Genomic DNA, 27,569 nt, shown 5'->3' on the forward strand with positions numbered 1-27,569 from the left:
ACCCATTCCTGTGGAGTATTTCCCTACAATAATATTATTACAGTGAACATTCTTTGCACGTCTCTTTGCAAACACGAGTGAGTGTTCTTGCAATAACGTTTAGATTTTTTTGGAGAATAAGGAAGATGCATCTTCAACTGCATGAAGAAACTCCCGAATACTCCTCAGGGTGATTGTCCCAGTGTCCTCTTCCCCAAACTCTGTGTGAAAGCTAGTTCTCACGCACCTCACCAAAACCCTCTGATGTTGCCAAATAGGAGCACCTTCGTTTATCCAATGACTGGATAAAGGCTCTATGTCATTGTTATTTTAAATAGACTATCCCTCCCCGCTAGTGAGGTGGAGAGGTCTTTCACTTGTCTTGCAGCCATTTGGATTTTTCCCTCTATAAATTCCTATTTGTAAACTGTGCTAGGGTTTTGTTTAGAAGATTTTCTTCCTCACTAATTTGTAAGTGGTTTTATGTATACTGAACACTAACCGTTTTGTAACAATATTGTTCACAAATATCTTTTCCTGGTCCGTAGATTGCTGTTTTATATTGTCTAGAAATTTTAATTCTAAAGTAGTCAAATTTAATATTTCTGGCAGTTATTGCCTTTTATATTTTTATTTACCCCCCTTTTTACCCATGATTAACTTAGAAGTGTCTTTTCAAATTTTCTATCATGTGCAATTTTTATCTTTTTCTTATCAACATTAATTTTATTGTATTTTATCATGGAAGATAGTCTGTGTAGTACCAGTGCTCTGACATTTGTTGATTCTTGATATTTGCTTTGTGGCCTTTGGTCAGATTTTACAGATTTCCCATGTAGGCTTTAGAAAAATACATTTCTCTAACTGTGAAATTTTATTTTTTAATTATATTTTATTGATTATACTATTACACTTGTCCCAATTTTTCTCCCTTTGCCCCCCAGAAGTTCAACATTTTAAATATAAAATCCAGTAAATGAAATTGTAAATTGCATTGTTAGAATCTTCATCTGTATTAATTCTTTATCTTTCCATTATGAAAGAGATATTTAAAATCTTCCACTCTAATTGTTAAATTGTCAAATTCTGTTTGTAATTCTGCATTATATATATATCCTAAGATTGTTGTCATATGCAAAAAAATTAGAACAATTGTCTTCCCTGTACCTTGCTATGTCAGCATTTCTTTCATATTATTTTTCTGATATAGTTTTCTTCTTTTAGTTTTAACCTTTCCAGGCCTTTATATTTTTCACATGTCTCTTAAATAGCATATGCCTGGATTGTGTTTTTAAACTTGTTTTACAATCTTTTTTGCAGAGTTTAGTCCAATTTATTTTTTGTGGTAATTAACCTACTTGGGTTTATATTCCTGTATCCATCACCTTGATTTTTACCTTCTATTTTTCCATTGTGTGTGTGTGTTGGGGGGGGCTTCCTTGGTTGATTGAGGTTTTATTTGCAATTTCTTCCTTTTGCTTTTATTCTCATTCTTTTCCTCTCCACTAATTTGGAAATTATACTCTCTATATATGTTCTTTTATATATGTTCACCTAGAAATTTTAATAGATGTATATGGAAAAGTAAAAAGAATCAAGATTTCTAACCTTCTTTCAACTAACATGATATTCTTGGAATTCTTTTCTCTTAGATTATTCTTTTTATAATTAATGTGCTGATGCTACCCAAAAAAGTATTTCAGACCTTTTTGATCATCACAAATTAGACATTTTATTTCTTATTATAAATTATTGGGTGTTAAGACTTACCTACATATTTGCTGTCTTTTTTTTCATTCACAATGTCTTCTGGCAGCATTTTTACTCTTCCTAAAGTGCACCCTTTGGATGTTTCTTTAATGAGAGACTGTTGGTGGTAAATGTTCAGTTCTTGTTCATCTGAAAAGGCTTTTATTTCCCATGTTATCAAAGGATAGTTTTGATGGTTGTTACAAAGACTGCTACCTTCTCCCCTCTCCATATTCATAGCCACTGCTTCTTTTCAATAGTAGAACCTCCCAAGTTTTAGCCAAGTACATGACCATTCTACTAGGGGCTTGATTTCTTAGCATCTGTGACCTTAGGACTAATTCTAGCCAGTGAGAGAGAAGGTAGATGCAGTCACCCTGGATGTTGTTCTTAAAGGAAAAACAAACAAATGCTTTTTTTTTTTTTTACCAACCTCACTCTTCTCAGCAGGCTAGAGCCCCCATGCAGTAGTGAGCTCACTTTGATAAGCAACATTCTGGGACAAAGCAGAGCAACAGGATGGAAGCAAGCAAGGTTTCACATTGCCTTCCATTGTAAAGCTACTCTGCTACACGGAACCAGTCATCAGCTCACATATTAACATAAGATAGTAATAAATTTCCTATTTTGCCAAAAAAAATTAATATTGACCTCAATTAAAACCCTTTGGCAAGTTCCCAAACTAAGTACAATTCTAGATTAACAATTATGTTTCTCTGAGCACTCTGTAGACAGTATTACACCATTTTACAGCTTCCATTGTTGCCATTGAAAAGTCAGCTGTCGGTCAAATTATCATTCTGTGAGAAATCTTTTTTTTCTGGTTGCTTTCAAGACCTCTTTTTTTTTATCTGAAGTTTCACTACAATATGTTTTGGTGTGGATTTTTGTTGTTTTTGTTGTTTTTGCATTTTCGAAAATTTGGGACTTCATGAATTTGAACACCAATGTTCTCATTAAATTTGGAGTTTTCTTAGTCTCTACCTCTTTGAATATTGCCTCTCTCTCTTATTATCTCCATTTTGTTTTTCTGAAATTCCAGCTAGATTACTTTATAACTTATCATTTTACTTTCATGTCTTTTAACTTCTCTTACTTATTTTCTACTTTGCACCTCCAGGCTTAATTATATGTAATTTCTTTAAATTTATATTCTGGTATATTCTATTTTTAGCTATGTTTAATACACCATTTAACCTATTCATTGTGTTTCTGATTTTGATTATTATCTTTAGCATATCTAGAAGTTACATTTGGTTCCTTTTTTAAACTTTGGGTCACTTTTATAGTCTTCTCTTTTGGAACCCTTTCAAGGCTATTTTTCTTTATTATATTAAATATTGTTTATGTTATTTATCTGATAATTTGGTAATTTCAGTATCTCTGCAGTGTATATGATTTTGATTATACCATTTGTTTTCTTGCTGATTTTACCCATTCTATCTTGTTTCCATGTGTATTTTGTGAATTTTTTTGTGTATATTTGAGTTCACATTACTTGAAACTTTATCTGTGGGACTATTTTGAGCTTGAGTTTGAACCATATTCCTCCAGAGAATATCTGTGCTTGCTTTTGCTCAGATCCCGAGTACACAACCAACTGAAAACCACCTTAGGTTTAACTTTGCATTTTTGTTTGATCCTCACAAGCCGTGTGAATCCTAGTCCCTAGATTGTATAAGAATCAGCTACTGGGTAAATAGTTCTTAGGAAAGATAGTTCCTATTTTTCCCGGAGCTAAAGTGAAAACAACATTTTGGTCATCCACCTGCTAGGGGGCCATTTCTTTTTTTTTCTAGCTCATTCAGAGTACAACCTTTCAAGTTGTTCAACTTTAATGAATGTTTCGTATCCTACCCTCCCCCCACCTATCACAGACCCAAGTGCCCATTTCATTGCCTTGTGTGGGCTGAAAAATGCAGGCTCTGCAGTGAACCTCAACCACCCTCCCCATCTTTGCCCCGGGCAGTCTCAGTGTGCATGCCCGCTGCCCTGGTTTCTTGTTCTTCCCTCTTTCCTGGTACTTAAGGGTTCAGTTCTTAATTATGATAATGTTTATTTTATTTTAACCAGCATTAATAAACTTCTTTAGCCGGAGGCTCTTCAAGTCTTTTCATTTGCAATACTGCTGGAACAAGTTATAAAATATTTACTTCCATATGACCTAAGAGTCAAACTTTGTAAGGAGACAAAAGCCAGCAGAGAAGTGAATGAAAAGGGTTGAGCTCTGACTTGTTGAGAAAAAAAAATGGAGAAGAGCTATTGAAATGTTAAAATATTTAAAGTATAATAAACTATTTAAGAAGTAGTACCTCAAATAAAATGTAATACACCCTGTCCAATGATTAACAGAGTTGTGATTATCTTCTCATTCAGGAATTTACACAGTAGTACTACGTGCCAGCACAACTGTAAAGAGCCATACACACGGAGTGAAGAACCACATTCCCTTTGCCTAGACTAACCCTTTCTTATTAAAAGATGGAATTTTACATCCACAAATATTTGTTTGAATTCTTGTCATGTCCTCAGGGATGAGGGTCAGGGATAAGATGGAAAATAAGTTAGACATGTAAAATGGTCCCTGGCTTTTAGACATGGTGCCTCTGGCATGAATATCTATGAGTCATCTGGTCACAATCATTTAGAAATGTGCAAACAAAATTAAAGAGTTGGCCAGACGAGGTATATTGCTTGGGATGCATTGGGCTGGCTGCAAGAAACAGCAAATTTCACACGAACACAGTGGAGTAACCCATTAGGGCATTCGGACATTCCTTGTTTGCTCCACAAAAGACTGAGAGGTCCCTATTTCATGAAGGAGCCCGGTTGTTCCAGCTGCCCACCCAGCTTTTCTTTGGCTTGTTGTTCCTGCACCACAGTGGCTCAAGCTGGGTGATATGCCCATTCCTAGCTGGAGAGGAAGCTTGGAAAGCAAATCTCTGTGATTTCCAGGCTTTACAGCAGGAGAAATAAAATGGAAAGGAGTCAGGAAAGACTTTGGAGTCAACCAACATTATATGCCACACTGGGGGGAGATATTTGAATCAATCATAACAATTAAAGATGTACTCTCCAAATGTATAAAGAATTTCTGCACATTAAAGAGTAAAATGCATGCAACTCAATAGAAAACTAACTATATATAGGTAGTTGCGCTGAGATAAAATGCAAATAAACAAACATAAAAAGATGCGCCATCATAGTAGCATGAAGGGAAATAAAAATTGAACTAATAATAAGGTATTGCTTTTACCAATCAGGCTGGTAAAAATGTAAATTTTATAATATCAGATACTAAGGGTTAGAGAGGCAGGGACCCTCTTAAACTCTTGGTAGATGGTATAGCTTTTTTGGAGCACAGTTTGAGAATGTATTTGCATATTTGTTCAATTTCATTTATAGTTCTACTTGTTGCTACCTTAAATGTTAACATTTTTACTTAAATATTAACTTTTACATTTAAGATGTTTAAGGATGTTAATTGCATTATTGTTTAAACAGCAAAAAAATATGGGGGAACGTCCTGCATTTCCAGTTGTGGAAGAATGGGTAAACTATTATGTATGCATGGTATAGACAGCTATGTAACTCATCAAGAATAAGTTAGACCCAAATGTTATAGAATGGAAAAATTCCTTAAGTTAAAACTCATATAAAAAGTTCGGTGTCACATGTGCAATCTATATACATCAAATAATACCAAAAATGCTATAGGTAATGATTTTTAAAAATACATATATATGTGTGCATACAATGAATTATATGATTGTACTCAAAAAGTCTCAAAGATAAGCTGGTGTTGGGGGAGAATGAATTAAAATGGTTGAAAACAAGCTGGAAGAAACCTTAAAGATCATCTGATCTAGTCTTTTTCCAAACAATGTGAGCCCATGGTACCCATGTGATTTTCAGTAGTCTCGGGCATAGCAGGAAGTAACTTGGAATCACATAGTGAGAAAGATACTGCATTTTCAATAGTCTTTTAACCCTTCTGCTGGGGTGAAGGTGATTTTCTCAGCCTGGTGTCCCTATGACCATGCTAATACTTATTATCCTTTTTTAACAAAGAGCAGACCTGCAACTCAAAAACTTCAATAGGAACAAAATTTAACTAAACTGATCATTTATAGTATATCTTTAAGGTTTTCTTCTATTCTTAGAAAGTAATATTTTTCCACTGTAGTGCTATGATATGTGCTTTTAAAATTGATTTAAGTGAAATAGTGACTCAATTAAAAATATTCAAAGGTTATATATGCACACATATATTTACCTGCATATGTACAAGGAACATATATTTGCAAAGATACACATACATATATATTTATTATGCATGTCCATGTACCTATGTAAGGAAAGATATTATTAAATAATTGTTTATGTCTGCATAAATGTGATAAAAACCTTTACGGGGAATGCAATAACTGAAGTTACAGAAAAACTAATTGAGTAAGTTTTTTACAGTGTAAATACAGAGTTCTTATTATTCTCACATCCTTTTTACAACTTAAATAAATAATTTAATCTCAAAGTTGTGGTATAAGGCATATAGTTTTAGATTAGTGGTATATTTTATCATTTGCTTCCATTAGTAATAGTAATCCTAATATCACTAAATTTTAGCAATTCCATAACTTTTTAAAATTTAAAACTATTTGGCATAGAAAGTTTGCTCAGATTATGAAGTCATTAGCAGCGAGGCTGGGTCTGTCTGGGTGGCGACTTTCCAACTAAGGTCCATGATGAGCCTATATCATTACACAGTGTGTTGTCCTTGACACGAAATGAGAATTACATAATCCACATCAGTAAGGAAAATGGATGAAATAAACGGCTTTAAGATGTGTCTGTGTGCTAATACCTAACATCTGTTTGCCAGGGTGGTCCAGGACTCAGAGGACCAAAGGGCCAGCAAGGTGAACAGGGTCCAAAGGTAACGTTCCCAATCTCAGTAGCTTAATACCCCTCTCGCTCTCCTCTCCCCATCATAACTAACCATAGTGATGTTGGGGCTCAGTCCTTTTCATTCTTTGTAATCTAAAGGTCCTTACATGTTTGTCAAAGTTGTGTCTGAGTCTTTCCCCTTATTCTTAGACCTGTATTTCTCATCTATCTGAATATTTACTAACTTAGTGAAAAGAAAGTTTTCCGGGTCAGAAATAGAGTGTCATTGTTCTGACGGGTGTAGTCCTCTCTCTCTTGTGCATTCTCTTCTTTCTTGCTTTATTAGAGCAGCCCGGAACACAAGTAGGCATCAGTGCCTCCCAGGTAATTACTCAGCCTAGACATTCCTCCCTTTTTCCTCCCACTATGTGTAACCAAACACACAACTCTATTTTCTGCTCACACTGCCCAAGGCCACCAAGTGCGGTGCTTCAGGTTGGGCGCTGTACAAAGGCGTCAACCAAGAGGACCAAGCTGTGCAAAGCTATGTCAAGGCGCATGTTTTTCCACTTTGCACAAAAGCGCGCCCAGAGGGATGGCAGAAGCCCAGCCACTAACTGAGTTCAGGCTTCACCATCTTCTCTCCGGCTTTTGGTAAATCTTCTAACTGGTCTCCTGGCTTTAGTGGCATGCTTTTCTGATTGATTTTTCACATCTTCCCCCAGATTCATTCCTTGAAAGTTATATTAGGTCATATCACACCCTTAAAACCTGTTGTCATATGCTGTTTGCCCTGAGAGTACAATTCACCTTCCTTGGTGTGGGACTGCAGGCCCCTTGTAATCTGACTCCCTGTCTCATTTTCCCCATGTTAATCCACATGATCTGTTCTCCACCCATCTTGCTTGACTTACTGTCTCCATAGGGTTACTTATTAAATCTGCATAGTACTTATTCTTGGAGAAGAGAGCATGGCAAGGTTTTTTTACTATAAAATTAGAAACAAGTGAAGCAAGGTAGGAGAGACTATGGAGGGCGGGTAGTAAATAAAAGGAGGCTGAATATAATTAGTCAATTATAGTCAATTGTACCGAATAGTCAATTAGGTACTAGCCAATTCAAAACTTAGACCAGAAGAAATCTCCATTTTTGTTTTGTTTTCTGACACTGTGACACATTTTTCAGGCCCTGACGTGAAGTATCTTACTTGGCTTCATCTCTTATATACTGCGAGAAGGCCTGTGGTTTGAAAGCTTCTCCTCAGACAATGATGTGCCGGGTCTTCCTTGGTTTAACCGCAGGGCAGTGCCGATGGGCTCCCGTAGGTGCCGCTCTGTGCTCCGAACACCTCTCACCCTAGGACCCTGTGGTTTAACATTCTCCTTGGGTGATGGTTCTGACGATGTAGACATGTTAGGAATTCATAGGTATTTGATGATCTCAAGATTTACCCCTTTCCTCTACTATTCTATTCCCAGAAGCCCACTACAGATGTGGTTATTTCTATATGATGGTTTTGATGAGTCACAGATGCAAGTATGGAGTGGTTTTTGGAAAAAGTCTTGTTGGGGAAAGGACACTCATATGTCTACTGAGGTGGACAGTATAGGGACCGATAGGCTATGCTTTCCAGCCAGAAGGCCCCAATCCATGTTATTTTTTATTTTTTGACTTTGTTTTGCTGTTGCAATAAATAGCTAATAATAATTGAGCAGCTCAGAACAGCCCTATCTCTGGTCTTTTCCCTAGTCAGTTTTATCTCATATTTTATAGAATAAAATGGACCACCTACTTTCTGCCCTTCTAATCCATTCCCAGTTCCTCAATAATATACAAACAATATGTTATTAAATGACTACAAATATTAAGTAATATTTGTAAATCGCCACCATGTCTCCTCCATCATAGTTTTAAAAACCTAGCTACCTCTTTCTTGCTTTCTCTTATTCAATGTTTCTTATTTTTTAATTTTTTAATTGTTCAATTACAGTTGTCCCCATTTCCCTCATTACTCTCCCCTGCCCTGTCCACCCCCTCCTCCCACATTCAATCCTCCTCCCCTGCTGTTGTCTTTGTCCTTTATACATGTTCCTTGACTCGACCCTTCCTCTTCTTGCCCCCGTCATCTCCCTCCCCCTCCCCTCTGGTCATGGATGTGAGGTCGATCTGGCTGCGACGTCTGTCACCCAATTGGTCACAAGGGTTGATTCAGCTGATCTGGTTGGCTAGGCGAGTGTCCCCTTCCTCCCTCACCAATTCATGCGCTGTGCCGAAGCTGTGCACTCGGTTGAAGAGGACGACCTTCCCAGCTAGAGGAGAGGACTGGTTTTTGGTCAAGGGTATATGCATAGCTGCACTCCCCTGCTAGAACCTCCAAACAAGCTCTCGATGTTTCTTATAAAAATAGTTTTCCTTCAGTGCTTCTACATCCTCACCTCAAAAATTATTCTTTTTGGAGGGTATGTAAATATTCACATGACCTTTATCCAGTTTTTCCATTGCAAAAAATTAGAAACAATCCAAATGTCTCTCAACAGGTAAATGAATAGTTTTCTGTCTATCCACGCAATGGAATACTACTCTGCAATCAAAAGGAACATACTGCTGCAACATGCCACTCTGTGAGAGAACCTCAAAGCATTCTGCCACATGAAAGAAGCAAAAAACACAGGAACACTTAGTGTAGAATTCCAGGTATATACAACCCAACTTGTTCTTAACCGACAGATGATTTCCGTTCCTCTGGGCGGCCTCTAAAATTGCCCTCGTTACTCACCAAGTGTCTCCTGCACCACAGATGTGGCCTGTGGGTAATTCTTACCTTACTTGAGATCTCTATGGCATGTGATGTGATTGTCAGCTCTCTATTTGAAATTTCCTCTTCTTTTGGCCTTTCCCGTACTACTCCAGCTCTCTGCTTTCATTTTCTTCCTACTGTTTAGGGTCTTTCGTTTCAGGCTCTTTCCTAGGCTTCTCCTCTTCTCCCTTCTGCCTGATTGTCATGTAGTCTTTATCTATTTTCTCTTTCATTCTGTCAATGATCTCCTTAATAATCTCACCCCCAAATACATCTTCAGCTACCCCCAAATCCTTCTCAGCTCAGACTTCTGTTGACCTCTGAACAACTAGACATTTCCACACGGTTTGCCTCATACACCTAAAACTTATGATGTCTCAGGTGACACTTATTATTAACGCCCCCCACACCATTTTGCTTTTTCTTCTGTATTGCCTATCCCTAGTAATGGATTCATGAGTCTCACATTTAAGATGATATCCAGGTTCTGGAAGTCTTAATTTATAAGAGATTGGCTTTCATTGGAGTCACAGCATGAAAGAAGAGGAAGGAGTTGAGGTTGAGGATACGTAGATTTTTCTGGGTGTAAGATTACCAAGATGTGTAGTTTTAGCCAAACCACAACAAACTTACTTCCAAACTATAGAAGTAAGAGTGGCTAAGGTGAGAAGAAAGTCTGACTATAAGAAGAGAGGAACTTAAGTAATGTTCAGGGTAGGGAAGGCCACTCAGTGACCACTGAAGTGGCACAGGGGAGGTGGCAAGATTATGACGACGAAGAAAACAGAGGGTAGGTGCAAGGTCTTCAATAAATGCAGAGGAATGGCCTGTGGTAGGTAACTGACAGCAGGTAATTGAACTGCAGAGTACAGTTCAGACCGGATGGTATAAATCTTTACAGGCCAGGAGGGTGGTCTTGAAGCATTTATATCTTTTGGATTTGTTATGGCATGTGGGAGGTCTAGGAACTCACATAATTGGCATGGAGTTCTTATTTATGGAAGCAAAAAAATATAAAGTTGCAGCAACCCTAGTGTGTTTACTCTTTTGGTTGACTGATGACATTTTGCCTGGGAGGTGAATCATTTGAGGTTTGGTGCCTTGGTATCCCATGAATATTTCGCATCTTAGGAAAAATTATTTAAGGAAATACATTATAAGTGCGCTAAGCAGAAATATCTCCTGGGTGCCAGGGGGTCTCACTTAGCTCTGGGATGACTTTCCTCTCTTGCCTTACAGGGACCGGAAGGTCCTCGGGGTGAAACTGGCCCTCCAGGACCTCAGGGTCCCCCTGGACCACAAGGACCAAGTGGTCTGTCTATTCAAGGAATGCCTGTGAGTTGTGTGTAAACATTCAGATAGGTTATTGTTATTATTATTATTTCTCCATGCGTGATAAAGAATGAACTTTTGTCTTTTATGCCTTAATAATGAGCCTCAGTCCCTATCAACTCCTACAAATAAGAACTCAGACATAAAAGCAGTGATTGAGAATTCATTCATTAGTCAGTGTTATTGTTCAGTGGCAGGATCTTTTACAAACACGTGCCAGGCTAGGGAGTAAGTCTACCCATGAGCAATTGGCCTGCGGAATAGTGTTTGACTAAGTCCTTAGCAGTAACAAACATTATACAAATTTCCGTTATTCATTATGTATTTGCAGTGGACACAGATGAATGAGTCTTTTATTTCCCGTCTTTACCTCAAGGAGCATCAAAGGGCAGCGCACTAAGTATGGGCTTTGGATTGTAAACAGTGTGCTTCTTGCAGCCTCATTTCTTTTTAAAAGCTGTTTTCAAGCACTGGAAACAAATTTAATTTCACTCTCTGATTTTCATTAACGTTACCCTAGAGATCTAGATTTATGGAATAAAGCCAATCTTTGTAATTAATATTTGAAGCAAATGGATCCTTTTCAGCCCTTTTCAGCAGTCATTCTGTGCATATGGTATCTCTTTAATTTTTCTTTCCCAGAGCTGTTTTCACACTGTAGAAAGCATGAGCGTGCCAGCATGTACAGTTACTAGTACTGATCATAAGGATTTGTTGAGGTCTCGCTACCTGCCAGTTTCTGTGTTTGCTTTTCCATTATTTTAATTTCTAGCCAAAGCAAAACAAAAATCTATATGGATAAATGGTTTTTAAAGCTAAACTATAAACAGTATTGAAATGTTCAAGACTCCCCTCTATGTATTTACTGTACGGGCTTAGCCATATCAGACTGTATGTTCTGTGTTTAGACTATTATGATATATAAACGTTCAGTTTACTGGGAGCGCTTACACTAGTAGTGTAGCGTATGTGAGAAGTGAAATATGCTGTATTTGGATGTTCACATGAAAGTAATTCCATCTTGAAAATACTAGGACAGTCCATGGAGAAAAAGAGTTCAGACTGAGAATTCAGCTATGTGAGCCTAACCCCGTGTACTTCTGTATATTCAGGGAATGCCAGGCGAAAAAGGAGAGAAAGGAGAGACTGGCTCACCTGGTCCGCAGGTACTATTTCTGTTTTTTGTTTTGTTTTGTCTTGTTTTGGTTTTTAGTTTATTGCTGTCAGCTCTAGCCTAGAGCTTTGTTAAGAGGGGGAGAGAAAAGACAGTAGCTGTAATAAAGATGGTTGGTCCGTATCATTTTTCATATTCCACTTCCACAGGTCACACTCCTGGTTTCAGGGTGAGCCCTGGTGGGGACATTCCACTCTTGTGAATGACTTGTGGGCTCTGAGTTCTCGGTCGCAGAGACCTCAGGGTACCCGGGTGAGAAGGTAACTCACTTTCGTGACTCCTGACTCTTACTTTGCCCTTGCTCCACCTAGGGCTTCCCAGGAAGCGTCGGCTCACCAGGACGCGATGGCTCTCCAGGCCAGAGGGTAAGGACTCACCCGAGGTTGGTTGTTAGCACAGCAGATTCCTCACCGAGTCACATTTTGCTTCTGTCAGGTTTCTATGCAAAGAAGTCAATCAAACCAGGGGTGTTTTCCTTTCCTCCCCCCGCCCTCACATTTGCAGTTTATCTATGCTGCATCCATTTCCCTTCTCCGACATCTATGTCTGTACTTTCATCAGAACCTGGGAACTTGCATCAGACTTTCCCCAGTTAACAACACCTCTTTCTGAACGCTCCCATCACCTTAATACAACTTGAATTATGTGTATTGATTGAGCCGATTTTCTGTTTTTTTCCTAATTCTCATAAACAAACCTAAAGGAAGTCATGAATCATATGAATCGATATTTAAATATGACAATCTGCAGTACTCTCCTATTATTTAATGTATGTCAATTATTTTTTAACTTGTTGAAATGAATGACAGTCAGAGAAATTATTGGGATGGTTAGAAGGGGACGAGATAATACTTAGTCTGTTTAGTCAACATCTTCACTGAGCCAGGTTTGACGTTCTTATCCCCAAAGAGATTGTAGCTTAATGGGAGGAGCTATAACCAATAAGGAGCTATAGTAATGCTTACGGAACCGCATGGGAACACAAAAGAATAGTTAACTAATGCAGACTTGGAGGGTCAGGAAGAGCTTAGTAGAGGAGACTGAGTATCAAACTAAGAGACAGAAACTAGCGAGGTACACGAGGAAAGAAAGCTAGAGTGAATAGAAAATGGCACATATGAAGGACAAGAGATGAACCAAAGGTGGGCATTTCCAATATTGCAAACAGCACAGTATGGCTGGAGATTAGAGTGCAGTGTGTGTGTGTGTGTGTGTGTGTGTGTGTGTGTGTGTGTGTGTACACTTAGATATGGGGAGATTGTCAAGAAATGAAGCTAGAGAGGTAAACATATATTTACCTGTATCACTTTTTTTCCCCAGACTCTGGGTTTTGACTTTAGCAGGAAGGCAATAAAAAGTCTGAATTTTTAGCAAGGGAAAGACAGACTGGTCTTCCCTAAACTGTCACTGATTTAGCCATGCAGGCAGCTCCAGTTTCTGTCAAGCCTGAAGTATACGGCGTGGCAGCCACCGAGATGCAATCCAGTGAAGGACGGCATATTTGGCATTCAGTGGGTATCTTGGTTTAACTGAGCCATTAGGTTAAAAAACAGTTGGCTGGAAGACTCACTTCTCTACACAAACAAGGCCTGCCTTTAGCTCAGGGTACTTAGACTGCTCAAGAATAAGGAGATTGGTTTTTTTTTCCTATAGAAAGCTAAGTATGGGACCTTAAATTTTTTCCCATGTCCTCTTTCCCCCCCACCCCAAACTTTCATTTGCTTAAAAACTCAGTTTAGTCTTAGTCTCTGTCTATCAGGTGGGCTGCAAAGCACGGCCAGGTGAATGTATTTAAAGGAGGCATTCTCTGGAAGTCGGATTTATGTAGGTTTCTTGTACATGTGGAAGGAGCGTCTAAAAGTATTTATATGCTTTGGCAAAGGGCTTAGGCTAAGATCCTGTGTGGTTACACACCTAGATTCTTTCATGATTTCTGAAGCTCTGAACATGGCAGTTCTGCTGATTTGGTTCAGGGAATCGACGTGATTTATCTAGGCCTGAGGTCCAGTGTTGGCAAAGAACGCCTAATTCAAACATATTGGATTAGTGTTGGGATCGTTTGGTTTTGGAATTCTTTAAAAAAAAAACCCAATATACCAACAGAGACTTTTTGTAAATATTTTGCTATTCCTCCCAACATGTTTTCTTTTATAAGATGAAAAGTCTTAGAGCTGTAATTAAGTGATAAGATATCACTTGTGATATCTGTATGTGAATTTTATTTTCCTCTCTCCCTCAACTTGGAGGGAAAACTTTTGGGGTATGTCCAATTCCCAGTCGGTCAAATTCTTAGATGGGGATGAACTTGCTTTTTAAAACTGGTTTTCAGAGGATACTCATTCTCTGTATGGCCACGTTAAAAAAATAATGTGAGAATCCTGTGCCAGTTGTTTTAGAAAAGGTATTTGAGGGCAATGCTATTCCAGTGCACAACTCTAGGGGGTGCCATTCACAGAGGACAAAATACAATGGTGTCCCCTAAAGTTGTGCAATGTGGCTGCCATGCTTGGGGAGGGATTAAGTATATATATTTTAATATCTAATATCTTGTTTCATAAAATATTAATTGAGCACATGACAGTGGTACCTCAGTACTCGTTCCAAAATTCTTGACAAGTGCCAAACGGATGAATACTGAGCAAGCGATGAGTGATGGCATGTTTTCTCTTGTGGGGCGGTGTCGTGACTCACAGAAGTTCCAGCAAGTGCCACGATCCTGAACACGCGCTGAGGGCTGAAACTTCTTTTCTCATCAGAATGCGACGAGTACAGGGTCTGACAAGTTCGGAAGCCAACGAGTACTGAGATGCGACTGTGTCTTGTACCGTAGACTGTGCTCAACCCCGAGAGCCACATCCTTTTCCGACTCCAGAGGGGAAGGATCCGGGAGAGGACAGGCTTTCAATATCTAAAGGAGGCACTCTGCGTAGACCTGGAGGAGAGGGAAGGATGGGGTGGTGTCAAGGGCGGGGCCCTTCCACGGGCCAGGCAAGCAAGTAGGAAAATGGTCAAAAGGGAACAAAGAGGGGGTTAAAACAGAATTATTTAGGTGGCTCTGATCTGTTCAGTCGAATATCTCGGGGCTTAAGGAACGTGAAAGGTTGAGAACAATGAGATTGTTATTTAGTGGGATTGTAAAGCAGGAGCCCAGGACCACATTCCCTTGTTGTGGGGACAGATCTAGGACATGGAGCACCTTCACGGAAGGGCAGGAACGTCCAGCTCTCTGTGGTTAGGCAGGAGGAGAGGAGGGCGGTTCATAGAGTATTAAGGACAAACGTTCAGGATTGCTCCTGCTGTTCCTTGGGCCACCCTGAAAGGCAAACCTGCAATCAGAAAATAACAGTGATAATAGCAGCAATAACAACCATGGCATAGACCCGACAGAGCAAACCCAGTGCACGAAGAAACTTACTGCCGAAATGCCTGGGAAGCCACTTCCAGGCGACCGCCTGGTTAGGCTCGAGTGTCCGGGGACTCAGGAAGCAGAGATACTTCTTTCATCACGTTAAGCAATTGAATGACTTACAGTTACTGCAGTTTCGTTCCTCTGAGCTTGAATGAGCAAAGCCTACTGTCGGTGTGGAAGGAGGAAGCTGGAATAAGTGTGTGTGATGCTGTCCAATCAGTGCTTCCAGCTCCTTCGAGAGCCCCAGGGGGTCAGTGAGCTGGTTGTGCTGCAGAGGTGGTGGGCGACTCCTACTGCACGTTCTTCCTTCTTTTAAGTGCCTGTCTTCTCATATTGAGAGGTAAGAACTCACAGCCCAAAGCTGGCACCATCACTCCGACTATCTCTCCTGGAGTTGGTGCCAATGTGGTTCCTTAATTTAGCCTGGAAGGAGGGAGAGCTTAACAAAGAATAAAAAGGAGAATGTTAAACATCTCCTCCTTAAGCAGGAGACTTGTTTTCTAATATTTCTAGCTTATTCTGGCTTTCCCAAAGGAGGATCTCTGACTCTTTGAGCTGGATTTCTCAGCCTTGACCCTAGACGTCCTGGGGATCCTCAGAGAAACTAGGAAGAACGGGCAGGACAGGGGTGACAAGCCTAAGTGAGAGAAAGAACTGAAAAAGACAGAAGAGAAAAGAACAACCTCTTTTCTCCTTCCGAGGCTCACTACACCAGCTTTCTGTCCAGCACTCCCAACAGAAACTTTGAAAAATTGTTTTCATTTTCAATTCTTAACGTGGTTACAGAAAAAGCCAGAGAGACAAGAAAGAAAAATGAGGAGGAAATGTATCATTTACGGAACCCAGAAGATAGTAATCCCTCCGTGGTACAGAGGGTATTTGTTTTTAAATTCCAAGCAAACCATTTAAATTGCTTCCTTTCCTCAGGTTACTACTCCCTGTATCTCCACAAGGCTGTGTATGGCCTTTGCCATAACCACAGCCTTGCTTTCTAAACTATACGAGATGAAAAAATCCTTCTACATATGAGTTTTGCAAAATTCGTGAGGGTATGAGAAGCAGGATGGCCCAGTGGTGAATGTCCTAGACCAGGACTGTTGGCCAGACCTGAGTGTGAACCCTGACCATAGGACGTGGAGCCAGTCACTTCATATTCTCATCTGCGAAGTGGAAAAAATAATATTTGACTCCGTGGAGTCGTTGTGGGGATTCATTCATTTAAAGAATTCCTGTGCAAAATTTCAATCTTAGCTCATATTAGTACTAACTCTTTTCAGTGTAAACCTAATGAGTTAGGACAGGGTAATATTTTATAATAGTATGACTTCACATACTCATAGTTCTTTAGAAGATTTTAAAGAACTATAAAACGTCTAAAGGAAAAGCAAGTAGTTTATTGTTGGTGTTTAATTTTCCTGGATTCCGTATTGAAAAGACACTTGGAACACACTCCCTTTTTATGTGGGTTTGACGTATACAAAGGCCGTATTTGTGATGAACGCCCCATTTCATCAAAGTGAGTTGGATTCGTAATGTACTCCAGAAATTGAACTTGAGTCAACTGTCTGGATTTAATTCCTACCATAAATGTTCAACAGTGATGAGAGAGTCATCTACAGAATATTTCGTTAAATACTAAGCTTCATAATCACCCCCTAGAGTATCTCCCTCCTTCAGAAGAGGAAATATAACATACCATCGCAAAGCTAGTGGAGAAAACGATTTGATTTTCTATTTTGTGGGTCTAGATGGGGTTTTACAAAACCGCAAGAGAACGTTCTCACAGTCAGCCACCGTGATGATGATAATGCAATCTGGATTTGGCAGATTATTTGAATAAAAATAGCAGCAACCGCTATTATTCATTCCTGACACAGTGCAGGTGTTTTACAAATGTTATGTTCTCCAATCCTCAGAATAACCTCAAGTGCTAGGCACTGTCACCGCATTTTACAGGCGAGGAATCGGGAGCCCAGAAAGTGGGAGTATGTGAACAATGCTACACAGCCAATAAGTGTTAGGGCCAGGATTGTAATCCATCTCCTTGGCTCCAACACGGCGTGATTTCTTTCCACGCAGTCATGCTAGCTTCAAAGATCACTGCGAGAGTTGGTTAATGTAGTCAGGTCTCCCACGGAGATACTTAATAAGCAGGACTCCATCACTAAAGACTGCTCACCTAGCATTTTTGGGCAGTGGGAACCCAGCTTGGGTTGCTTTCTTGGTGATGTAGAAGTTACCATTTCACACCTAAGAATGTATTTCTTTGATTATTTTGAAACTGTGCTTGGATACTGGCACATCTGGCCACATCTGAGGAGAGAGCCGTTACTTAGGAAGTCGGCTTTGTGTCATTACAGGCTGTAGAGGTGCCCCCGTTGGGGCACAGGGTATGAATAATATCTGCTCTACGGTCTGGCTCTAACGCTGTCCTCCAGGGTCAGGCTAGACACTTTGATATTTGTAACCTGGCAGTTTCACAATGTAAGTGATCAGGTTGCTATTTTGTGTTTTGCTTTGTTTGTTTGTGTTTTTAAATGCCGATTCCTGGGCTTCAGGCTCAGAGATCAGATACAAAAGTTCTTAGGCATGACCCAGGAGTGTATAGTTTTAAAAAGTTTAATGATTCTGATAATCAGCCAGGTTTGGGGATCACTGGATATTATATTGTGTTAGGCCTGTTATATGTTAAAGTGATTTCTTAAGTAGAACATTGCTGGTGTTTTTGTTTTAATTCACGGAAATCATCATGGCAGGTTACTAAAAATATATATACATTTATATGTATATATATATACATATTTAAATAATATATGTACTATATAAACATATATTGATGGTATGTATTATATCTATATAATACATATAAAATATATAAGTATATATAACATATACATGTTCACACATATACATAAATTTGTGTGTCTGTGTGTGTATCACTGAAAGCTACCCAGGGACTCAACACAGTATCCCACGTAAGGATTGAGCTTGGATCTCTAGCTGGACTGGTGTTTACGGAGTCTGTGGCTTTTTGCTGCCTGGCCTCTTAACCTGGTGGTTGGTGTTAATCCTCTGCTGCAAGTAGCAGCCTTATTTCTTCTGGCCGGCTGCCACGCTGTCTCTCCACTGTCGCCCACAGCAGTCCAGGGCCATGCCACGGCGTGGAGAGTGTCCATCAGGATTTTCTACCCAGATTTCTCTAGCCCTCCCTGCTTGAGTTTGGTTTCGGCAAACTCACCCGGTGCCAGCTGCTCACACACCCCACTCTACCTGGAGTGTAGTAGCATCAGGCAAAGGACCTTAACAACTGGCATTCCAGAATCTTCGAGTTAGTTTCCGTGGCCCACCATCGTAGGCTTCGAAGAAGAGATGGCTGGTGAAGAAGTCCCTAGGGCTAAGTGATATTTCTAGTAGCTACATAAACATAAATATTCCACCTTCTGACTTTCATTTCGGTTACAGTACTATTTGTGGGCACGTTGGTGGTGTCCTTCAGACCCCGAAGGCACACTACCTAGAAACTAGAAACTTTTAAGAGACTACAAAAATGTGTTTATGACCAGGAGAAGTATAGATATTTACTCTAAAGTATGGAAAAGAAAACCGAAAAGTGGAAATTTGTAAATGTTTAATTAAATGTCTATAAAATGGTATGCTTCGCCAATGCCAGCCATAGTTAAATTTAGTATTCGTTTGATAATTAGTGATTTCGAAAACAAATTCTAGGTTAGAGTTCCTTTTGCTGATGAATTATCGCCAACCATAACTTAATGAGTTGGTCATAGCCAAATTTTCTCAAACACAAATTATGAACACCCTTTCAAGTTTTTATAGCAGAAATTATTTTTAATGTGGGTTGTGGGTGTCTATTAATATTTTGAAATGGGAGTCCCCCAAAAGAGAAATGCCTGGAGCTGCTCATGTTATAAAGCACCCCTGTTTGTGAGCGGCTCATGCACGCTGAAAAGCCTATCTGTCAGCTGAAGTGAATTCCCACGTCATGTTTATCATTTCATCTTCTGTTCCCTCCTATCCACTCTTCATTGCTCAGTGAAGGGCTTCTGCTTTTTATGCGAGTGATTGATCCACACACACGACTTCTCAGCTTGGCTTCCTGGTATAATATGGACAAGTTATAGCCATAGAAATGTTTGGGGGAAATGCAGTCACGTTTTTAGCTTCCAGGGTTGAAGACCATTCAATGAGCTTTACCTTCCACTGAGTCACAAAGCTAGAATGTGCCTGCTGTTTTGCCCTGGATGTTGTAGGCATTTTATAACGCTTCACTTTTCACCAAGTGTATTGCTTTTGTATAAAAAAGCTGCTGCTGTGGTTGCTCCCCCTGAGAGGAAGAGGTGGGAAAACACACCTGAGCTCAGCCTCCACCGCCTCCGGTGCTGACTGGCTTTCCCGGATGGGCTGCAAAGGGGAGGGCCCCCCCACCCCGGGGCTGGGGTGTGGGGGATGGGGCTGGGGGGCAGGGGCTCAGGCTGGGAGGCTAATGCAGTGGCCAGCTGTCCTGGTCCCTTGACTTAAACTCAGCCTCTCCTATCATCAGATCCCACGCCTGGATTAGATGCTCTTCCTGCATGTTCCCGGGGAACTTTGTAGTTCCGTCATCATAGTCCATTGCTGTTTTGCCCCCATTGTTGCCTTTTCTCAACCTCGTAAACTCTTGTGAAAGAGACGCTCCTGTTCCTCAATGCTACATCAAACCTAAGGTGTGCGTGGCACCTAGTAGCTCTGCAAATATTCTTTAATAATGTGTCGAATGGGAGGCTTACAAGTAACCCTCTTTCAAAGGCAAATTAACTAGTGGGATTCAGAAGTTGAAAAATAAAATTATTTACATGATAGCATGTGAGCTTTTTTAATTTTCTAGAGTTAGGAAGAAATTGGGGGACAGGGGAATGGCTTTGATTATGCCTCTAAAATGGTATTAAGCTTAAGATCCTCAGCTTCCGAGGACACTCTGTAGGCAGCAGATGGAGTGAGCGAATGTGTCACCGAGCCCCCTCTCTGAATCACACTGGAGCACTGGCTCCTCTGCCAAGTTAGCTCCTTTGCAGAACACTACTCCCGCGCCTTCCCTTCCAGATGACACACACATGTGCTGTCGGTAAACCACGTGAGTTCAAAACTGCTCACGAGCGTATCCATGGCCCCACCGTTGGGGAGCACGCTTGCTTTGTAAACTCCTTCCACATGATCGGAAGAGTGGGGGTGGATGTTGTTATTTCCCACCAGTCTTCCCTGGTTTTAAGAAAATAGGCCACGGCTGGCCCCCCCTCAGTGAATTCACAGATTTGAGCTGGGGCGGTGTGCTGGCCATGTATCATGTATCATGTGTGTCATGTGTGGGCTTGCACATGGCTGCATGCGTGTTCGCCAGCCAGAGTTGGATGAGTTTTAAGGCAGGAAGCAAAAGCTGTCCTTTAAAAAATGTTTTTCAAATTATGGAGTATGTGCCTAGAGTCCATTTTTTTCTTGTGTGAACTTCACCTGGGAAACTAGAGTATATTTTTTAAAAATCCTTTTTTTTATGATCAGATCTCCTAACCTCTCTCTGTCCCGAGTTTTCCCACTTAGGAGGGGGTTGGACTTGGAAAAGGTTAAGTCCTGTTCTTCTCTCACATGTTCTGATTTTTTATGCCTTTCTTTCTGGACATGGTATATTTAACTCCATGTAAGATAGTTTCAGCCTGTATTAGCATTAATTTCTGTTGTCTAGTTAGCAGATCCAAGGAGGGATGTGTGAGTGTGTGTGTGTGTGTGTGTGTGTGTGTGTAACTTCATCTGTATCAGGGTTTATCACTGCAGGTTTCTGACTTACTATTTTGATGGACTAACCACAATGAAAGAAGCAGTAGCAAAATGACAGCAACAATAACGCTAGCTTGTGTATTAGTATAGAATAGCAACTATAACAAACATCCCTAAAATCTCAACCCTCCATTACAGTGCTTTAGTGCAATAGCATGAAGTCTACTGTCTGTCCACTGTCCACTGATGGCAGTGGGGTAGGTAGAGGCGTAGGGAGGTCTGGTCTCTTGCTCCATATAATCATTCGGGGACACGGCATCTTTCCCTCTTGGGACATTCTCACTTTCGACACGTGGCCTCTCAAGTCTCTACAGACGGAGAAATGAAAGTGAAGGATTACCCATGGGAAATTTTTATGAGCCAGAACTGGAATTGGCCCCTTTCCATTGGCCAGAACTCAGCCTGATTGCTCCAACATAGTTGTTGGAACAGGAGGCTGGAAAATGCAGCCTCGCAGTGTGCCCAGGCAGAAAAGGAAAACCGTGAACCCTCTGCCTCCTCTGGGTCTAGGACTTGCTGGTACTCAAGCTCGAGCATGTGATGAAAGGGTCACGCTGACCCATGCTTTTCCTACATTCTCTCCACACCCCCTGTTCATGCTGCCCCTCATACCCTGTCTCCCAGCTCACATGCCCTTTCCTCTCATCCCGCTGCATTTTTACTCTTTTCTATCTGATGCCTCGAGGTAGGAAAGCATAAAGTGAAGCTGGATGGGTAGCCGTAAGAAGGTGAACTCTCATTAGCAAGATAAGTAGGAAGAAGAGCTCACTAGTGAAGTGGGGCATGCTTTAGAAAGAGAATTGGAAGCCCTGGCTGGCGTAGCTCAGTGGATTGAGCGTGTGCTGAGAACCAAAGTGTCGTAGGTTCGATTCCCAATCAGGTCACATGCCTGGGTTGCAGGCCATGGCCCCCAGCAACCGCACATTGATGTTTCTCTCTCTCTCTCTCTCTCTCTCTCTCTCTCTCTCTCTCCCTCCCTTCCCTCTCTAAAAATAAATAAATAAAATCTTAAAAAAAGAAAAGAAAGAGAATTGGGAGAGGCCAGTGAGAGGCTGGTTTGCATTGGTTCAAGATGGGAGTGGATCATTCCAATAGGAGACAAATCCCAAGATAAGAGGTCTGTTTCTCTATGTAGTAGCAGGTGGGTGTTTTGGAGAAAATTTTACCAGCCTACTATGAAATTTAGATAGAAGATTCCCTCTCGTGTTTTTAACTGCATTGGAAGGACCAGCACCCACAACTAAGATCTAGAACCATGTAAGAGTGAGTCATTCCAGCTGTTAAAATTTTTTTAACACACGTAACAATAACGTACACATACACACGTTCAACAACTTAGGAAGATACTTTCTTTAATAAAGAATAACGTTTGTTTTCTGCCTCAAGTTTTTCCAACATGGAATGGGAAGCAAAGAGGCACCCATTTGTAAGGCTATGATGACACGTTCTACAAACCTGCCCAGCAGTCAAAACTCTATCATCACAGCAGGAAGTCCCAGCACATCCTCCCGGAGAGCGCAGAGTTGGATATATTCTAGTACTCCCGATTTGTGACTCGGAGCCTTGTGATAGGGATCCCCTCCCCCACACCAGCCTAGGGTGCGGCAGGCACTAGTGTGTCCTTTTGCCTGGTCGCTGATTGCTGAGGCTTGACCTCCCTTCTCCTTTGTAAGGCTTCGTTGAATAAAAACATTTTCTGGAAACAGGTTCCCGCTTAAGTTTGTAAGTAGCATTTCTCACACCTAAAGTTCCTGCCCTGGGCAATCTCCTAGGGCCAATAGATACACAAGTTCTGCCAAGAACAATTCCCAGGAAGAGTTCAAAAGCAGCGAATCCCTGGAAGTTCGGCACAAGCGGCAGGACTTGGCCTCTGAATACTGAAGTGGAATTAGGTGCACCTATTCTGAGCGCCGTATAAAGCAACTGCGTAGTTGACATGCTGTGTTTCTTTTCCCCAGGGCTTTCCTGGAAAGGATGGGGCCTCTGGCCCTCCAGGACCACCAGGGCCAATTGTAAGTATTTCCAGAAACTACTGGGATGTTCTCTGCTTTGAAGCATTTCGCTTCTTTGGAGAGATTTTCTTTTGCCAGACCTGTCACCTCCGCAGCCATCTTTGGTGTAACCGTTCAGCCTTTGGTACAGACCTCTCCCTAAAATATCTTTTAAAAATAATACATCCACATGGCTTGATTATTCTATCTCTGAGCCACTTTGCCGCAAGATCACTTGCATTGACTTAGTTTTTATTAGATTCAGATAAGGCTTGAATTGGAACGAACTATACCTGACTGGTAGTTTGGAGACGTCTTTAACAAATGTCTTCCCCGCTACTTTGGTAGCTGGGACCAGGAATGAGCAATGAATCCTGAAGTCTTGGTGTTGAGGGGGAGGGGAGCTACTGCTGTGTGTGTCCCTTACTCCTTCTTGGGAGGTACCTGTCTTAGATGGGAGTGCGGGGGTCCTCACCTTGGCTTCATTTCCCTGCCTCTCCCTCAGGGCATACCTGGAGCCCCCGGAGTCCCAGGGATCACCGGAAGCGTAGGGCCCCAAGGCGCCCTGGGACCACCTGTGAGTATGTAGCAGGAGCTGGTCGGGGTGGTTGCCTAGTCAGGCCTCTGGTTTATTTGTGTGTTTACATTTACCAGCATCTCTGTTGGTCAGCAATGTGTTTTGGCCCTGGACGCTGTGGGAGTCCCTAAGGGAAAACAGAGGCTCTGAGGGTGCAGATGAAGATCAAACAGTGCACGTGTCAGGGCTAAAGACAGAGGGGCCCAACGGGGTGTAATCAGCCATGCTGCCACTTATATGTACGTGTTATTGTTCGTTCCTTTGTATTTGGCTAAGTAAACCCAATGCCATCTTGACAGGGATTGGATATAATAGCTGTTTGTTAATTAGACTTGTTGGGGGCAGGGAATATACAAGACTCCCTGAGGGGAGAAAGCCAAGGAGTGGTGAAAATGGGAATACATTTTTATTTTCTAAACTCTTCAAGAAAGATACGTGTAAGCATGCACACACGCAACACACACACCAGCCTGTCTCGACCATCCGTTCCCTGCAAACGTATCTAGGCTGTTCGTCACTGGAAAGGAGTGTGGAAATATCGCCTCTGCTACCAGGCTTCAGTCTGCTCCCAGAATGGGCTCCTGGGAACAGGAGGCCCACAATATGTCAGCAGGACTCCAAGAGCAAGGGCTTCTGGTTAAAGGAGTGGCAGAGACGGTGGACCCTAACTCCGCCCTCAGAAAGTCCTGAGAGATTCGAGGATGTCAGAGCTTTTGAAGCATCTTGAAGTGAAGCAGAAAAAGACCTCCAAACCTACTTACCTGGGTTAGACAATCAACAAATGTGTTTGTGCACGAGGTGACCTTGCGTCTTGCAGTCTTAGTGACATCGCCTAAAGCTAGTTTCCCTGAACCCCAGTTGGGTTGCTCCTGGGTCAGGAGGGATGGGCTATGAAAGAAGATAAGTTTCTGGGGACCTCGAGAGAGGACAGTGGGATGCTATAGGTATAGAGTGAGGCGTGGAATACGTCAGGGAAGGAGACCCCCTCCCTGCTTATCTACCCGGCCTTTTTGTACCTCGGGAACACACTCTAAACTTGGAGCATACAGAAATACCAATGCATTTTTTTTCCCAGACATAAGACACTTGTTAGTAATATTATCTTCGATTTATTATACATGCACAGAAAAAGGCCCTTGATGGTGGCATTTTTATCAGGGCCAGAAGCCATTTTGTCTGGTTGCAGAGACACTGGGTGGGGATGTCACAGGAGGCACTGAGTAGAACAACAAAAGCCACTTGTTCCTCGAACTGTCCAGCCCAGACTTCGCCCTGTGCTTGGGGCTCTGAGCCACTGGATGCCTGCTGCCTGCCCGACTGGCGTGACTAGTCAAGCGGGCTCCATGTCAAGGTGTTAAGGCCTTGGTTGTTTTCCCATGGCTGTCTGTCTAGGAAAACAGGAGGGAAAGAGACCAAGAAAGACAGACTGCCCCACTGAAAATAGCAACACGTTTCCTCTAGTCGGTGCCAGGAATACTTGCTCGCATGCACTTCGTCTTCAGCCGCTGACTTCCCAAGGGCAGGCTGTGTGCTGCTGCCGTGGTCATAACTGCTACCTGAGGTTCAGGTGTGAGCTAAAAGCTAGGGCCTCCCTATTGAGGAACAGATTGTGATGAAGCACATGCGAGAAGGGCCATGCACTTAACCTAAAATCAATGTAGGTAGGAAGTCCAGTGCCACGTCATTTAAAGAACTCTGCACTAGGCGCCAGGGCACCTGGTTCTTTCTAGGTGTGGCCCTGACTTGACTTGAACTGTGCAAGCCACTAAGCAATGTTTCTAGCCTCTCAGGACCTTGGTTTCCTAATGGGTTCACTTAAAAATATTTACTTAGCAGCCACAATGTGTAGACGCATGGGGGTGAGGGGTTCTGAAGGGTACAAAAGGTAACCAAGATATTTTCCAAAATTCACAGACAATCTAAAGAGAATGATGGGGTGTGTGTGTGTGTGTGTGTGTGTGTGTGTGTATAAGTAGGTATGATAAAAGGCACAAAGTCAGAAATGCCTTAAGGAAAAGACAAGGAAGTCTCTGTACGTTCCATTGAGAGAGAAAGAGTGATGGACAGAGGCAGAGAGACAGAGGGAGACACCCCTCTGAACTGTCGGAGTGAGGAGAGCAGTTCCTGGAGGAGGCAGCTTTTGATGGGATCTGCAGGGCAGTATGATTTGCACCCACAAAGACAGGGGGTTGTATCGTCTGTATGGGGATTGTAGTAAAACATAAAGCGGGCCCAGCACACCCTCTGTTTGGTATGTTTCAATGGTTTCCAACTCCTTTGCTTGCTTCTTTGTCACTGCCAGATTTTATTTCCAGCCCTCCTCATTTCCCACCAAGATTATCGCGAGAAGCCCTGGCCCTGGTCTGGTTCATTCTCAGCTTCCAGAAGATCTTTTTAGAACAACTCTGATGTGTCATTCCCTTGCTGGAATGTCCTCACTGGGTCCCTGTCCCCGGAGGATGAGTCTTTAATATGCAGCTGGGTATACGTGGCACTTCACGATGAGTCCTTCCTTTCCCCTCCAACTTGATTGCGCATCATCCTTTGGCTTGGGGTTGAGTCATCTTTATTTAAAGCTCCCCACACATGTGCCATACTGTTTCACAGGGTTTCCCCCACCCCGCCCCCTCAGGATGCTCTTCCATTCATCTGGATTGCTTTCTTCTCCCTTCTCCACCCATGAGCTCCTGGCTAGTCTCTCTATAACACTGTGCACTTCCTGTGTGAGACCACCCTCACCTCCTCAGGCCAAGATGCACCATTGATGGTCATCTCTCCACTAAAATGACAGGTTCCCGAGCAGAGAATTTTTTATTATACATCTTTACTGCCAGACTCCAACTCACTATCACAGAGGGAACTTAATAAGTATCTGTTAATAGAAAGAAATTAAAGTATGTTTGCATTCCAGTTAGGCTGATGTTCAAGGACATTTTAGAAAGTTGCTCTTATAGATTAGGGGTCAGGCCATGGACGACTTTTAGAGCTGAGTTAGGATGTTTTGATTTTAGTTAACAGGCATCTTTAATATGTGGGACTTGGACCATGAAATTATTCCTCTTCCCTTCGGCACTTAAAATTCTGTGAATGTCTGAATGTAGCCACTGTATTTTCTTTTCTTTACATTTCAAGTGTTCCTGAAATTAAAGGAAAATGTGCCACTTTTTCTGGCCTGGATCTGCAAGGGAAGATGTGTTTTCCCTCAAAGCATACTTTGGAGGAGTTATGGGCCTTCACTTGCACCAGAATTTTTATTTTGTTTTTGTTTTACTTTGCAAAAATCAAAGGAAAGATGTCAGAGAAGTTGGAATAAAACTAACTTCTAGTCATACAGATATTTCCCTAAAAGGGCCTTTCACTGAGACTGCTTAGTTGTGTCCTGTAGCTACTTAATAACAAGCAGTGTGAGGCTGAGGCTGAGGAATTTCGGGCCCAATTAAACACAAAGGTGCCAATAGCTGATGCCGCCCATTTATCTTGCCACTCAGGTGTACAGTGTAATTTCTGTTTCCAAGGTTCAAACAAACCCATTTCATCAATAATAGGTAGCCATGGAAATGTCAGATAGTGTATTGATTCAGAAATAAAAATACTCAAGATAAAATCACTCAAGTTAAAACCTAGTTCTAAATGACTAGAGTTAGGTTGGGGGGATGTATGGTTGATTTTTTAAAGTTACTACTTAATGAGGAGACATGTGATCTTCACTGGACTAGGAGACGCGGGCTGATGAGTTTGTTGAGTGCTCTCGTCCGAGGCAGCAGTGGCGTGTGTCGGGGAGTGTGTGCATTTAGGAGCCCGGCTGACTGAGGTCTGGTCCCAACTCTTCCATTTCGATATTGTTTGACTCT

General features: G+C 41.6%; 1 protein-coding gene across 4 annotated transcripts in view; it reads left to right on the forward strand.

The window, feature by feature from the left end:
* COL14A1 (collagen type XIV alpha 1 chain) overlaps positions 1-27,569 on the forward strand; it is a 195,185-nt gene that overhangs the window by 136,601 nt on the left and 31,015 nt on the right. For all 4 annotated transcript variants that reach the window (XM_045861220.1, XM_045861219.1, XM_045861221.1 and 1 more), the window contains 6 exons: positions 6,611-6,664; positions 10,652-10,747; positions 11,857-11,910; positions 12,230-12,283; positions 23,109-23,162; positions 23,647-23,718. In XM_045861220.1, the coding sequence (XP_045717176.1) occupies positions 6,611-6,664; positions 10,652-10,747; positions 11,857-11,910; positions 12,230-12,283; positions 23,109-23,162; positions 23,647-23,718 (384 nt within the window). The remainder of the gene's footprint in view (positions 1-6,610; positions 6,665-10,651; positions 10,748-11,856; positions 11,911-12,229; positions 12,284-23,108; positions 23,163-23,646; positions 23,719-27,569) is intronic.

Source organism: Phyllostomus hastatus, unplaced genomic scaffold, assembly GCF_019186645.2.
Source record: "Phyllostomus hastatus isolate PE091 unplaced genomic scaffold, TTU_PhHast_1.1 phas_scaffold_21, whole genome shotgun sequence".
Taxonomy (NCBI): Eukaryota; Metazoa; Chordata; class Mammalia; order Chiroptera; family Phyllostomidae; genus Phyllostomus; species Phyllostomus hastatus.